The 15,494-nt window shown below is 42.3% G+C and overlaps 1 protein-coding gene across 1 annotated transcript in view; it reads left to right on the forward strand.

Annotated features, from left to right (window-relative positions):
• Positions 1-15,494, forward strand: part of COL13A1 (collagen type XIII alpha 1 chain) — a 100,959-nt gene that overhangs the window by 26,296 nt on the left and 59,169 nt on the right. The window contains exons 7-13 of the mRNA XM_048858108.2: positions 88-114; positions 1,274-1,300; positions 3,766-3,792; positions 3,901-3,927; positions 5,064-5,090; positions 7,752-7,808; positions 15,318-15,434. Of these exons, the coding sequence (XP_048714065.1) occupies positions 88-114; positions 1,274-1,300; positions 3,766-3,792; positions 3,901-3,927; positions 5,064-5,090; positions 7,752-7,808; positions 15,318-15,434 (309 nt within the window). The remainder of the gene's footprint in view (positions 1-87; positions 115-1,273; positions 1,301-3,765; positions 3,793-3,900; positions 3,928-5,063; positions 5,091-7,751; positions 7,809-15,317; positions 15,435-15,494) is intronic.

Genomic DNA, 15,494 nt, shown 5'->3' on the forward strand with positions numbered 1-15,494 from the left:
CTACTGAGTCCCCACCCAGATTTGTGGGGCAAATGCATAAACCACCAATGAACTAGTTTCCAATCAGCTCTCTCTTTTTTCTTTCAGGGCCCAATTGGTTTGGATGGCAAACCTGTAAGTGAAACATTCCTTCACAGCTTCTCTCTCCCTGTCCCTGTCCATGTCCATGTCCCTTTGTCTAATATTTTCCCCTATCCTCTGAGCCAGGCTGTTAATAGGTTAATTTCTATAAAATTATTTTGCAAAGTTTGTGCATGCCCTTATGCACATGAAAGATTATGGGCAGGAGAACACCATCACCAAATCCCCCTGGAGAGTCTTCAGAGCATCAGTAAATCCTGGAAGGTGCCCTACTGATGTTGCTCTTCTGGTTACCCTATTGCTTCATCTATGAACTAGCACTTATCCCTGAAGCTTCCCTTTAAACCTAACTGAGCAATTGAGTTCCCACCTCCAGCAGTGACAGCTAGAGACAGAGACAAATAGAATGAGTTTCCTAAGCTTCAGATATCATCTCGCTGCAGCCTAGACTAGCTATTAATTGAACATTATGGTTTATTCCTCTCCCACATTGCAATAGGTCAGCCAGCACAGCAAAGGATTCTGAAGGCCTTTGTGGCACTCAAACCCCTTTTGTGGTGGACTTTGTTGTAAAACAAACAAACAATGTAAATAATGTCTTGCCCCTTTAAAAGGGAAATAGATACTGCAGAGTTTCTCCCAGCCAGAGTCAAGAAACAAGGCATGAGTTGTTTCAGGCAAGTCCAAAAGAAAAGTCTAAATTGTAGCTCACTGCAACCAAGTTACAGAAAGAAAGAGAAACCACATTCCTCCACCCAGTGCTCCTCCTAGCAGCAGACTGCATACTAAGGATCCTACCTCACTACCAGAACCATCCCTCTTATACTCTGATGGGGTAATTAATCAATCAGAGCACTGCTACCCTGCACATCACTACACTCCGGGCAGACAGCTGTGCTCTTTCCTCTAGTCCAAAGGAGAGCATTAACCCCTTCCTGCCAACCTCTAAGGAGGGTCTAAATACCTCACCACATGTCCATGCTATTCATCAGCAAAGCTTTATTTTCTGTGCTTTGCTCCAGAATGATCAGGAGTGATGATCAACTTGTTGCCAGACTACATGGACAGAACATTATGTCTTCCTTGGTACCAAGAATAAGCAAAATGAAATGACCAGCCACAGCAAGGGGATGTGTAAATGCGGTGCTTAGGCCTGATTCTATCATGATAACACACTCTTTTTCCTTTTCAGGGCCATCCTGGACAGAAGGGGGAGATGGTAAAAATTACATGTATATCTTCAGGGAGCAGTGGGTTGGTTTGGGTTGTATTGGTTCTCCTCAGGGGCATTAAGTAGAGTTTGACTCAAATGAAATGAGCTAACCTCTGCATACTAACCACCCAAATTCCTGCTAAACATACTAACTTTCTAGCTAATATACTAAAATGATAGCAGAAGCTGGGAAGTTTATCTATAATTTTTACATGATGAGTACCTGTATCATCATGTCACAATAGCAACTCTATAGTTATGCATGAGAATGTCATTTCCATTATTAAACCTTAAGTTCGGTTACTAAGTATGTTCTTTAAAAATACTTTGGGAACTGAAATGTTTCATGGTTGGACTCATCTCAGAAGTGAATGTTTATGGAAAGGTTTCAGAGTAGCAGCCATGTTAGTCTGTATTTGCAAAAAGAAAAGGAGTACTTGTGGCACCTTAGAGACTAACAAATTTATTTGAGCATAAGCTTTCGTGAGCTGTAGCTCACGAAAACTTATGCTCAGATAAATTTGTTAGTCTCTAAGGTGCCACAAGTACTCCTTTTCTTTTCGTTTATGGAAAGTTTCATAAAAACCCATTTAGCAGATTTTGGGTTTTCTGAACAACAACAAAAAGCACATTTGTCACCTGTTAAGATGATTTTTCTTGATAAATCCAAAATGGCTTAATTGTAATGCTACCAACTTGGCATGTACTTTATGGTGCCCTAAACAAGGCCTTGTGACTTTGAGATATCTGAAGAACTTTGGTTGTGAAATCACAATGATATAGATGTTTAAAACTAATGTGTAGCTGTGTTAATTTCCTTCATTTTATCAAAATTTCAAATTTTGAAATTTTTGGCCAGCTCTAATTTTCAGAGGTTTCACATGGTTCAGGGAGTTCACTGTTCACAAGGTTATTCAAATGAGTAATTTGGAAAGCCAGCAATTAGTAATATCCCTACAGCCAGCAGTCATATCAGCTACATATAGGTAACTGGACACCCTTTGGGTTACTCAGTTTTTACTGTTTTTGTTCTTCCAAAAAATATCCATTTTGTTAACTCTACTGCTATTCTGCCTGTGTGTGCTTATTCCAGCAAAGTCACTAGTTTCAGTAAGTCGCAGTCCATGTGTTGATATGCAAGACAGAGAACTAAAGCAATGTGGGTGTTCTCTCTTACTCTCCACTTAAAGCTAAAGTAAAATCTTATATCTCTCCCTTACTTTTCTCCCTAGAATCTGTCAAAATAGTACAAGCCAGAGCCCCACCAAGCTCCTGCTTGACCTGACGTGAAGGCCAGCAATTACTGATTTAACACTACTTTGCAAATGAATTGTCTTTCTCTGTCCCCTTACTGTTCAAGTAGCTTTCATTAATATACCGCATGCACAGGGCATATCATTGTTTGCACCAGACAGAAGCTGCCTGCTTAAGGTGCTAAATATTTTGTATTTAATTTAATCCATTAGAATCAATATCCAGTCATGCAGGATGCTTCCTGAGTATTCCTAAACATCAAATTGAGGAAACAGAGAGTTAAAATGGGCCTGACTTACACAGGATGCTCCCATTGGCTTCTGTAGTTAGAGCCCATCTTTCTGTAGGGCTAAATGCTGCCCTTTGAGGGCACACATATGATTCTCAATTAAGCAAATTAAAATTTTATGAGGGAATTCAAGCACAGACTTTGGCTTTTAATTTATTCAGGAGTGAAGCTGCAAGGTGCCGAGCAACTGCAGAGAGACACTAACCAACCTCAGTTCCTATGGAAATGAACAGAGGGTGCCCAACACATAGATAGAATTAGGCCTTAAAAAAGAAAAACTATAGGTGAAGCTGAACCCGCTGGTGAGCGTGTGTTAGAGGTCCCCTCCTGTGCTGTGCCATGCCGTGCCATGCCACAGAGGATATTGTTACAACCCCTCCTTAGAGAATTTTAGCAGCTCATGCTTTTAGTTCTGAGGCCCCTGGTTCAATCCCTGGTGTGTCAGCCAAGATGGCAGCCATCAGATAAGTGGGGACTCATCTGGGGAGTCTCAGATGCTCAGGATGAGCATCATTTGCTCAGATGAAATATGTAACCCTCTGGTGCGTCTGTATTACTGGTGCCTCTCTGTGCTGATCCACAGAGAATATAAGTTGCTCCAGTATCAACTCATGCTTTTGGTTCCGGAGGTCCCTGCTTCAGTCCCCAGTGTGTCAGCCAACAGGGCAGCTGTCATATAACTACTTAATTTTTCACTCTCCTGTTGGCATCCCCATTCAGTAAAGCTGCAGGACTTGTGCATCTTCGCTCCTCTAGTGTAAGAAACGCTGCAAAGGGAACTGAGATCTACCATAGAACATTTTGGCTAAAGACTTTTTAAAAAGCCACATTTCCATCTGAGTACATGCCACATGTTGAGATGTTTAATATTCCTGTCATTGACTATATAAGAATATATATATAACTCACAACAATGTATTTTTTAAAGGGTGTTGCTGGTCCCAAGGGACAGCCGGTAAGTGCTGTACTTATCACCTTCTTGTAAATCTACCTTCTTTTGGCACTTTTCCCCTAATAGGCACAGTGCTCTTTAATTAATTTTTTAATTGTTTTCCTTTCACAGGGACCTCCAGGACAAAAAGGAGAAAAGGTAATTTTAATGGGAGCTGGGTTTATAATGACATTTAAAAAGCAGGAAAATGATTGAGTGATTCATCTTGGTGCTCCATAGCCTTCAGCTACAGCTTTCAGAGCAAATTAGGTCAGTTCACAAAACAGACAAGATTTTTCTAGTTGTGGGCTCATCCTGTGGACATCTGAAAATCAAGCTGTGTTCCCCCTGCTTCATACATCAACTCCTGTCATGACCAATGCCAAAGATTATGGACTGAGAACTCCTCTGGAAATGCTGTTGATAATGCCTGAGGCTGAATGGAATACAGCCTGCTCTTCTATAGCTAAAGAGTTTAGGGTAAAAACTTATTTTCTTCACTAAATTCTGCAGCTCTGACTCAGAATAGAGATAGGAAGCCAATGTGAGCTATACCAAAGTGCCTTTTTTGACCATACTCATAATTTTAACTGAGGCTAAAATGTTTTCCACATGGTCACATTGTAATCAGAACAGATACATTTTAAAGCATGAGGGAGAGTCAGAAGCAGCAATGGATAAGGAGCAACATGAGACCTAGGTGCTTTGATGAGGTTTTGTTTATTTTTACCTAAATTGTTTTAAGAAAAAGACCCTGACACTAATAACAAAAGACAGAGTTTCCAAAACTAGAAGCCAAAAGCATGTCTCCTAAATCCATATGTAGGCCTCTAAATAAGAGGTCTGATTTTCAAAAGTGCTGAGTGATGTTGGCTCAAGAGTTTTGAAAATTACCATTTATTTAGGTGCCTAAATATGAATTTAGGATCCTGTTTTTTAAAAATCTTATCCCAACTGTGAAGACCCAGCAGCTACAATGAAAATCTGATGGGTTATATGCTGTGAAATCCTATAAAATGGTAGTTTGTGTACATTTCAAAATGAGGGAGAGAGAGAGCGTGACAGTGAGTGAGTGAGTGAGTGTCCATTGCTTTCTGTGGATCTCTGGCCAAAAGAAAAATGATGACACCGGGGAGAAAAGGGGTAGTGGATAATACGCTGGATGCTCAGCTGGTATAAATTGGCATCGCTGGCTATGCTGATTTTTACCTGCTGTGGCTCTGACTCCATATGCCTACTTTAGTTCACTGCATTCACAGTTTAAACTATTTTCTTTTAATCCCCTCCTTTCACAGGGCCAGTGTGGAGACTACCCACACAGGGTAAGCAGTATTTGTTATTAACTGTCCCATGGCTTCCTGCACATTAATCCTAGTCTGTTTGAATGGCTTTTATATGGGAATGTAGGATATTTCATTAATGAGGTCCGTCATATGTGTCCCACAAGTGCCATTTTACTGACTGATATGTGTTGTTGGAAGGCACTACATAGAATTTTCAAGGAGGGATTTACAATGTTATTTCATTCCTTTAAACTAGGACAGACCTCCAGATATATACCCATACCATCCCCTCATACCATCCCCTCATGGAGAACCCCACAACATCATCCTGTCAGGAGGTGAACTTTGCCTCATGAGGAAAAGGATGTGGGCTGCACCCCTAAACCTGGTGGATCACTAGGGATCTGTAGGAATCCGGGATCATTCAGAGGTTTTGTGCCTCCATACCAGCTCTGGACTCTAGTGAGTGCCCTCACTGGCAGCATGGCTAGGACATCTGGGGGGACTCAGGGAAAAGGCTATACAGCTAGGGGCTCTGTTACCTTTTTCACCTAGTTCGCATAAGGCCCAGTCAGGGCACAATGGGCATCTCCTGCCCTGATTCTGTACTGTCTTGGACACTTCTCCCTTCCCAGCCCCTCTGCTCTCTACCCTCTCCTCTTCCAGCAAAGGCCCTGGACCATGTGGAGAGCCTTCTATAGAGCCTGAAGGGAAGGATGGTGCTGCAGAGTTGGCTGAGCTAAAGTTGGGTGAAACTTCCATGGGTGGCCCCCTCCCAGTGCAGATCCAGAAGGCACAATCTGGCCCATAAAGGGCTGCAGAAATGTAGACTTCAGGAGCAAATCAGTGAAAGGCAATGGGTAAAACTGGCAGTGTGCCTGGAAAGCCTATGTATTTATAGTTAGAATGATTAAAGTCCATGTATTCACTGAGGGGTGGGAGGTTTTTTGAGGGAGGAGGGGTAGAAATTCTTTACCCAGTAAATAATGCCTATGGTCTACATTTAGCGTTAGACATCCAGTTCTGTCACAGTTCCCAGTGAATTCCCTGTAATCTTGTAGATGTTGCCTGGCTTTTTGCACATCACTGGTTGGAAAAGGGGAGGGACACTTATTTATTTTGGTAATAATCTTATTAAGCCCAGGAAGTAGCCCCACTTGCTTCCCCATCCTGCCCTGTCCGGCATGTACCCCTTTCAAGAGAGACGGGCGTATATCATGGGGTTTAGGGGATTATAGGGATAGAATTTAACCAGGCATAAACAAAACTAAAAACAACTCTAGCTCTGAAAAGCCATTGGAAATGCACTGGAAGGACATCATATGAGAGGATTGAAACTTGTAACCACTGTGCACAGGCTTAAAAGCTTTCTATTTATTTTTTCAAAAGTCTCTGGACAATTAGATCGGGTGCTGGCCCCGGGCCCAGAGAGAAGTGGGGCTAGGGGTGGTCCAAGACTCTGGTATAAAGACTACATGTAGATAGAAAACCTGTCAGTGCATCTGCGTGTTGGGGGGAGGAGGGTGGTCGTGTGTTCCGGCCCTGATACAATAATAGAAGGTCAGCTGTGTTTATTTAGACAAGCCATCTCACTAGATTGTTATGTTAAAAAAAAAAGCTAACAATGTTCACTTAAGCAGTGTCCTGGGTTCCATTACAGCCCTTGGCTCCAGACTGTCCACATTGTTCAAGGTGAAAAGCGGGGGCAGGGTCCTAATAGAATTAGGAATGGAGAAATTGATTACAAATTAAGAGGAATAACCTCAGTTTATACCTGACTGAGGTCACAAGTGGTCTCACTTCATAGTCATTGCTGGATGTTGGTCCACACTTAAATACCACCTCTACCCCATCAATAGTTGGCAGTCTCCATTTAAAAAGGCCCAGGACTGTAACACAGGAGGTGTACAGCTTAGAATTATGATACAGACTGGCGAAGCTAGGCAAGGGAACCCTGTCTGTGCCCCCCTTGGCTCTATCCAGGACTAGAGGAGCACCAAATCCAATCTTTTAAAAAGTGGTATGGAGGTGCTTAACCTGTCTGAGTCAGAGCTTCTGACATGTGTGTGACAACTGCCCTCAGACCAGTTTCCTGTGTTGAATATACCTGTGAGCCAGAGGGCTCTAGGGGGAAGGGAATAGTAGATGTGCACCAGCCTATGCACAGATATCCCTCTCTTCCTTGTTATAAGGAAAAAAAGGGGAGTGCACATGAAGAAAAGTCCCTTTTTAGATAGTTTTATGCACTTTTTTAGATAAGTTAGAGTTCGTCTGGTTCAAACAAGCAGCAGTTACCATCATCAAATGCCATGGGCAGGACAATGAATTAGAAATATGATAACAACAGAGACAGGTTTTTGTTTTTGTTTTGTTTTTTTTAAAGAGAGGAAATTTAAAGTCAGGGCTCCCTCTTAACCTGCCTTGGCCCATTTTTTAAACCATCAGTCTATTGTGTAACCCATGACCAAACAGGACATACGTTCCCATGGGTAAAGAGACCATACTAGGAGGTTACATGGTATAATCCTTAAAGACAGACTGGGTCATCAGAGCATGTTACAAAATCACAATGGCCAGTGTAGGGCTGGGAATGGAACCTGGTCTCAGAATAGTCAGGCCAGTAAAGTTCTTTTTTCTCTTGATGATGTGGTGTATCTAACTGACCCAGTTCTGTGTCACTGTGTCTTCACTATCCCCTAGGAATACCTAAGTACAACACTCGCAGCCCTGCGCTCTAATCAGATCCTTACACTAAAGGTTTGTGGGTAATGGTCTAACTGGACCCAGTTCTGATGCAAAAGAAACAAGGATGTGGATCCAATATTGCATGCTCTGTGTTAAAAAGAACTTGCCATTAGGACTTTGGGGATGCAATTCTGGGGACAGAAGAAAGAGGCTTGAAAAACATTTCTTACCTACACCTCATATGCTTGCTCTCTATGTACTTGAGTTCATAGCCAGGTCCCTTCTCACCTATGCTCAGTTTTGAAGAAGGGAAACTAAATAATCTCCTGAGTTTCTATGCCGTTTTTGTCCTTACCCATTTTGAATAGCCCCTCCCACTCCCTTCCTACCAGCCAGCACATTTCAACCACTACTTCTTCGAGTCAATAGAGTTACACAAGATACAACAGGGTTCCCCCCCACACACACACACACACACAAATTCCATCTTGGTGACTCCCAGATCATTCACCCAAGTTACTACAAGGAGATGCTGAATGGACCCTTTGCCCACCTGAAAGATAACAGTTTTCCCAGCCCCCACTACACGGGCAACCAAGCCAGAATGCTCCACTGAACCACCAGGCTGGTCTCTTATATTACCTTGCTCCCTGACATTGTCCTGCTAATACCCAAAAGGAAATGTGCATTCATCAAACCAAGCTGAAGAAAATTCTAGAATATCTCTGTATTTTCCAGCCATTGTGATACTGCATTATGATGAGTGGTGTTGACCATATTCCACACAATGCACACATGGCACTGAACACCCTAATTAGTACCATGAGAGCTCTGGTCAAATCCCACCTGCCCCACTCCAGCCCTTCCTTTCTCTGTTCTTTGCCCCACTCTTCACAAAGGCTTGCTTTTTGGCAGAGGAGAACCTGCTCCTATCAAAAGTGGCCTGGCTGATTTTCTAGGGCCATTTTGTACTTCTTGATATCTTATGATTTCTTGTGTTAGATTAGGGGACAGGAGAACATTAAAAATGATGGAAACCTGGAGGCCATCAGTGCAGACTGCCACTGAGAGATTGACTGGTCTCCAGAGCCCTGGCACTGAAAACATGGCTGCTTACTCCCTCCCAGATGCCACATATGCTGACTGCATGGGTACTGCAAGTTTTCAAAGGCTCAGCTGATCATATAGCTTCACCTCAAAAGCTGAAATTATCATGTTTTATTCTTCTGAGTTTCAGTGCACCCTAATGTGGTCTGTAAATCTGCTTTTAATTGTGGTCCTCTGAGTCAGAGGTTCTCTCCTCTAGTTTACCTCAAGTATGTATTTACTGTTTATATAAACTGCCCAGTGGGCAGGACTGTAAGGCTGCAATATTGTGATGACATTTCACTTTGCAACAAGACTGGGTCTGAGCTTTCAGTAAAACACAAACACCCATGTTTAGGGGGAGCAGAGCGTGCTGCTTAGATGCACATCATCACTGTCGTGGGAGACCTGCGGGCAACACCTCTCAGCTTCGAGTTCACAACTCACACAGGGGAAACCCACAGAGAGGAGCACTGTGTGTGCACACATGGAGGACTTGCTGCTCCCCTCACTTACACTGCTGTAAATCAAGAGTGACTTCAATGGAGTTAGGACTAGTGTGAAACTGAGGTAAATGAGAAAGAGAATCAGGCCTAATATGAGCATTCCTGGTGTTTGAATCGGTGCTGTCAACACCAGTGTTCTGTGGATCAAAGCAGCTTCCTGAGTGCACAGGCAGACAGGAGCATGTTTGGAAGTGGAAATTAGATACAGCAGAAAGCTGAACAGAAGACCCTGAGCTTTAGCACATGGTTTTGATTTGTGAGGATCAGCTTTGTGATGTAGAGAGGATTCCTGTCCAAAACGGATCACAAGCCATTGTTACTGTTAAACAAGGAGACACAAAGTGCAGGCTCAGCGTATTGTGAGGCAGAAGTTCATCCTCTGGTAATCAGGGGACATCTCAATTCACTTGCAAGTTGGGTCCTGATGATACTGAGGGTCTTTGTGAAGCAAAAGAAAATGAAGGATCTTGAACAAGTGAGATGGCCCCTAATAGAACTCTGCTTTGCTCTAAAAGGGTATAAGTTCACAAACTGGTCTCATTCTCTCACTGCTGTCCCTGACAGGAAATGGGAGGTTGATGAATAGGTGATGAACTTTGTCTCTGCTTGGGAGGGACTCCTTCACTGTTGTGCATTGACCCCTCCAGCCAGTTAAATGGTGGAATCCCGCAATAGCTTGAAGGAGCAGGTCTAATGAGGAGGAAAATGGCAAGATTATTAGGGCTTTTAAAGGAACATGGAGGACAATCTTGGGGTAAGGGAGAAAAGGGGATAACTGTGAACTGTAGCGAGGGTAACTGTATAGTCACGTCTTCGTAATTTGTAAAGAATTCATTGCAGATTTATCTAGTAACAAGATGATGTCCAGAGAAAAAATATATTTCTTGTAATGAGGGGCACAGAAATATGGAGCCACAATTGCCAAAGAGCGCAGGTGACAAGAGGAGCTTTAAAAACATAGAACAAAATCCTGTCTTAATAAGTGCCCCAGATCTAACAAGGACAAATTGAGAGAAACAGCACCGTCCCCAGCGAACTTTGGGGACCTGGGGAGAAGAATATTTATGTTTTGTTGCAATGAAGTTTATCTGAGGAATCCAGCAGAAGCTGGCACAAGAAATCTCTTGGTAAGTTTCCTTTCTGAGCCGAGAGAGAAAGCAAGAAAGAACTGATAGAATGGTTGGGTGTGAGAGACCAAGGGGTAGCAAAATTATAGTCCCTTCAAGGAAAACCAGGGCCTTCCAAGACCTAGCACAAAGGTATTCCTTCCTGTGTTTAAAGTACAATACAGAAGAGCTCAGAGGTTTGCCAAGCGGTACCCGATGACAAGTATCCCTCCCTGTGCCATTCACAACTATCTCTCAACTGTGGTTTATTCTCATTACAGTCTTTCTTTTTTCCTATCTTTTCATTTTCTTCATTGGCTGCTCTCTCTTGATGTCCTACTGACTCCTTTGCCTTGTGACCTTTGCCCTGTGACCTTCGGGTTCGGTCTTCTTCTTCAGCTGTTGCCTCTCCTCAATTCAGTGCGGCTGGCTCCACCCCCGGTCATAAAGAGACGCACTTTCCAGGTAGACACTTTTTCCTCCTTGCCTGTTTTAAGCCTACTCTGAATCGTAAGATTAATTAGCTTCTTTCCTTCCTTCGAGAAGGGGTTTCAAAAAGACTTTGGCAGAGCCAAGGGGCTCTCTTTAGAGTGGAGCACATATTTGGTGGGAAAATGTGTCTAAACAGAAACATAGTGAATCCAGATTTTTAAAATGAAACAAATGAAATATGAAACATATGACTCAAAGGCAAATGCGGTAAAAAAGGAGGTATGTCATGGATAAGTCTGACTGCTACCTTAAGGAGCCAGTTCCTGCATGCACAACAACATCAATGGCTGATCCCTTTTTGAAATTTAGTAAGTGCTGTAAAACTGGTGCAAGAAGCCATGCTTACTAGGCAAACTCCTGTCTTAAAACATACTGAGCCACCTCACGTTATCAGCTGATTTTTGTCATTCCCTTGCATGGTCACTTCAAACAGTTTTCACTGTGTTTGAGATATAGAAAGCAGGATGACTCAAGGGATGGGTATTCCCTATAGAGCCTTTCATCTCCAGGCTACTGGTCCATGCTCAGTACAGTTTACCACTTACCTAGAGTTATCATCTAGTGTTTTTTCACCCATGTGAAATGAACTGGTGGTCTCAGCCCAGTCTCTACTGGACAGGTGTTTACAACACACAAACCACCACAGCTGGCATTGGTTGCCCCCCTAGTCTCAAAGGAGAAGCAACGGTTTGAGCTAATAGAAAGATTTTTAAAACCAAAGTTCATTTCCTGGGCCAGATAGGGAAGCTTGCACTGCTGCACTCCATTCTATACCTGGCTTCATTCTTCAGGATTGTAAATCTCATAAGCATTACCAAAAAAAAAAAAGTGAATTTGAAGTATAGGATTCATTTAGCGTCTGTGAAATTCACTCCGTAAGCAGCAGAAAATGTAAGCCCACTCCATCAACTCCTGCCTCCCCACAGCAGAATAGTAAGTCATATGAACCCTGGGAGCTAAACATTTGGAATGCTAGAAAGAGCTGAAGCTGTAAAACAAATATGACCACTAGTAGTTGGAAGAAAAACTGCTGCTGCTTTACACTACATCAGCAAGAGTGTTATAACAGAGAATTTGTTGTGGGGGGAGCAGTGGTTTAGCTGCAAGCCCTGTTAGAGGGAGAAGAGAACATTGAATCCACAAGGAATATCTAGGCAACTAATTGGTGTTTAACAAAACTGAAAAATAGCACCGATTAATGGCTAAAAATATTAAATGACATCTGATAAGTATGATATCTGATCTCCAACTTACTTTATCTACCCTATGAAGTGAGCGGTAGCTCACAAAAGCTTATGCTCAAATAAATTGGTTAGTCTCTAAGGTGCCACAAGTCCTCCTTTTCTTTTTATCTACCCAGTTACATTCCAGTTAAATCCTAAAGGGTCTTTCCAGGCTGAAAGTACTAATAAGAATATAATTATGTAGTAACTAAGCTTTATGTGTCTAGGAGTCTGTCTATATGGAGCACTTGCTTAAACAAAGTGAGCCCTGCAAAAAAACAAGGACGCTGCAGTGACAGCATATGCTTTGCTCAGGCATCCCACCAAAGAAGGTTGCCTGTGTCTCTCTGAAAGCTTGCCAGCTGCCAGCGTGAATTTCCATCAAGGCAACTGGGTTTAACATATATATACACATTAGCACCTTCTGTGCCCCGGTCATCACAAGAAGTGGATAATCACATCCAACAGAGGGCCCATTCCAGTTATGGACAGTCTGAGTAGTGGGAAACGGAGCAGGCAAATAGGATTCCCCCTGGTCTCAGTAAGATATAGAGTTAGCAACTGAAAGTACCAGCAAGGGCTAAAACACAAATAGGTGAACTTTATCACCTTAGTATGTAACTAATAGTTTGTTTTCATAGTCAGAAGGTTTTTAAAATGTGTCTTTTTAAAACGATGCCAAATCCAAAGGCTTGATAGCTCAGCAGGTTAATGGATTCCCCGTCTGCCTGGCTTAACTTCAGATCCTTGTCGGGTCAGAAGTGAAAATAAATGTAGTCTCAGCCATGTTTGGAACAGTGAGGTGTGTCCCAGGGCTAGCAGTGTAAGTCAGGAATGAGAGGCAATAGCAAGGAAGTCTTGGGGAATTTTGTAGTGTGCCGCTGCCCGACTCTATGCAAGGCTATTTGCCTTATGTTTTTATCAGAACCAAATTCCCTCCAAAAATTAAAAGCTAAAAAGTATTTAAAGGTGTGTGGCTGATAATCCTTTAATGGCACTGGCTATAGAATTTATATTCAGCTCAATGAGGCTCATGTATCCCTATGGAAAGACCCCAGGATGTGCTAGGAACTGCTTACAAAAAGGGGGAAAGATAAAGCTCTTTTTTCCTAGGCCGTAGAGTGGGCAGGGTGAACAACAAGCTATTCTGATTGGATACGGAGGGATATTACAGAGGGGAGGCTGGGTCACTAATGGGCTTGAAATGTTTCATTTCAGCTTTCTCATTTTGATTAACATAGTTTCAACTTTTATACTGTATAAAATAGTAATTATAATACATCAATATAATATATCATATTTAATATAAACATCAGCATAAAATTGATCAAAATGAGAAAGTTAAAACAAAATGTTTTGACATTATCAAAACAAAATGAAATTCAAAACAATTTGGTTCGCTTTTTCCCCATCAAAAAACTTGTTAAAAACCCTTGGATTTCGATTAAACTGCATTTTCCAACGGAAAACTGTTCTGTCAAAAATGTTGCAACCAGGTCTGCTGCTAATGTGACTGGTGCCCTCTAATGGCAGTGCCCTTATACTGACTCGCCACTAACTACCAAACCCTCTTTCATTCAGGTTAAATCCTCACCCATTACAGTGTTAGCATCTCCATTGTTATAAAACAGTTCTTTTCTGCTGGTCAGTGTTGTTCCTTACTAGTTCGAGAGGAATTCACTATGGCTAATGAAGTAATAGCTGTGGCCATTCCTTGGACACCTTGAACAAGCCTATTTTTATGTAATGCTTGTTGTTAGCTTATAAACTTAAGGACACTGAAGGTAGGAAGAGGGATCACATAACTGACTTACAAGAACACATACCTATAGCATAGATGTAGCAATGGTACTACATGCACGGGATATGTAATATATGCATTGTACACAAGTGTGGATAATGACTGCATGTGAATGGAACCACATTGTACCCAACAACGTCATGTTCTGCACAGTACAAGTTCAGCGGAGGCAATGCTCTTTATCTCCTGTGATATAGCCCCAAACCCATATATTAATTTTGAATAAATTACTACGTTTTATTTCAGGCCTTCCAGTGAGATCACAAAGAGAAGTTTGTTGAGCTTAAATCCTGCCACTGGTAATAGGACTTTGTGATACTGTATCTAAGAAGAGGGAATTATAAAAAAGAGAAAGCAGAGAGCTAGATAGCTTAACTTGAGTGTCATAGCCCCCATGGAATTTACTGGATTAATCATTTATAGATCAGCAATCTGGTATTTAAATGGGATCCTTCTAAATCATCACCTTCTCACCACCAGCCAGTTAGACTCTTGATTCCCCCACCCTGAGACAACAGAGGCAAAAGCCATGTATGAATGCTTTAGAATGTCGGGGAATCCAAGATATTGGCTGTTGAGGTGGCATGTGATGGGCCAGCTACAAAAGGCTTAGTTCAGATAAGCACCCAAAAGTTTGGATGCTTTTGTGTACCTTATCCAAATCAAATGGATTTTAAGTCTCACAAGAATAGGCTTTCTCATGAGAATCCTAGGTCTTCCTGTTTCTGGCCAGCTCCAAATTAAAAGAAATTAAGAAAGAGCAGACACATGCCAGAACAGAGAGAGTGTTGTCTAGTGGTTAGAGTATGAGGAAAAATTACACTGAGGACTCATGGCTCTGCCAGTAAGTGATAGAGTGACCCTGGCTTGATTTCTCTAAAATGGGAATGAGAATAGCCCCCTATTTCAGAAGGCACTGTGAGGTTTCAGTGATCATTGACTGTACAGTGCTTTAAAATCCTTACATGGAAAGCACTCAGAGATTCTTGGGGGATTCTCAATATTATTATATATAATTAATTACACTTTTTTAAACTTAAAAAACCAGTTTACTTTGTATTTGGGTTGCTCCTGGCACTATTTTAGTATCTGATCCAGTTTTCACATTTCCTCTAAGTGAGCTCTGACTAGGAGCTTTAAAATGTACTTGCAAACTACAGGGAAATGGCTCCAATTATCTACCCAGAAAGACCATCAGAAGGGGACTTTTGCCTGAGTTTTGGAAACCTCTCCTGCCGCTAACTGTAACTTGCTTGGCTTCTCGCTCTTTCATTTGCTCTGGCTGAGCTGCTGTATGTCACACACCCTGGATACTGGGCTATGGGTTAACCCTGCCTGATGGTAACCCTTCTTTTAATGAACCTCAGGGTGAACAAGGACAGGCGGGGATTCAAGGTCCACCAGGGCCACCTGGTCCACCAGGGCCAACTGGACCATCTGGACCAGCAGGAAATCCAGGACAACCTGGCCCAGTTGGGCCACCAGTAAGTTTAAAAGAAAACAAACAAGCAGCATTTATCCTTCCTCTCCCCTGACATGCATGC

Source organism: Caretta caretta, chromosome 7 (genome assembly GCF_965140235.1).
Source record: "Caretta caretta isolate rCarCar2 chromosome 7, rCarCar1.hap1, whole genome shotgun sequence".
NCBI classification, from domain to species: Eukaryota; Metazoa; Chordata; order Testudines; family Cheloniidae; genus Caretta; species Caretta caretta.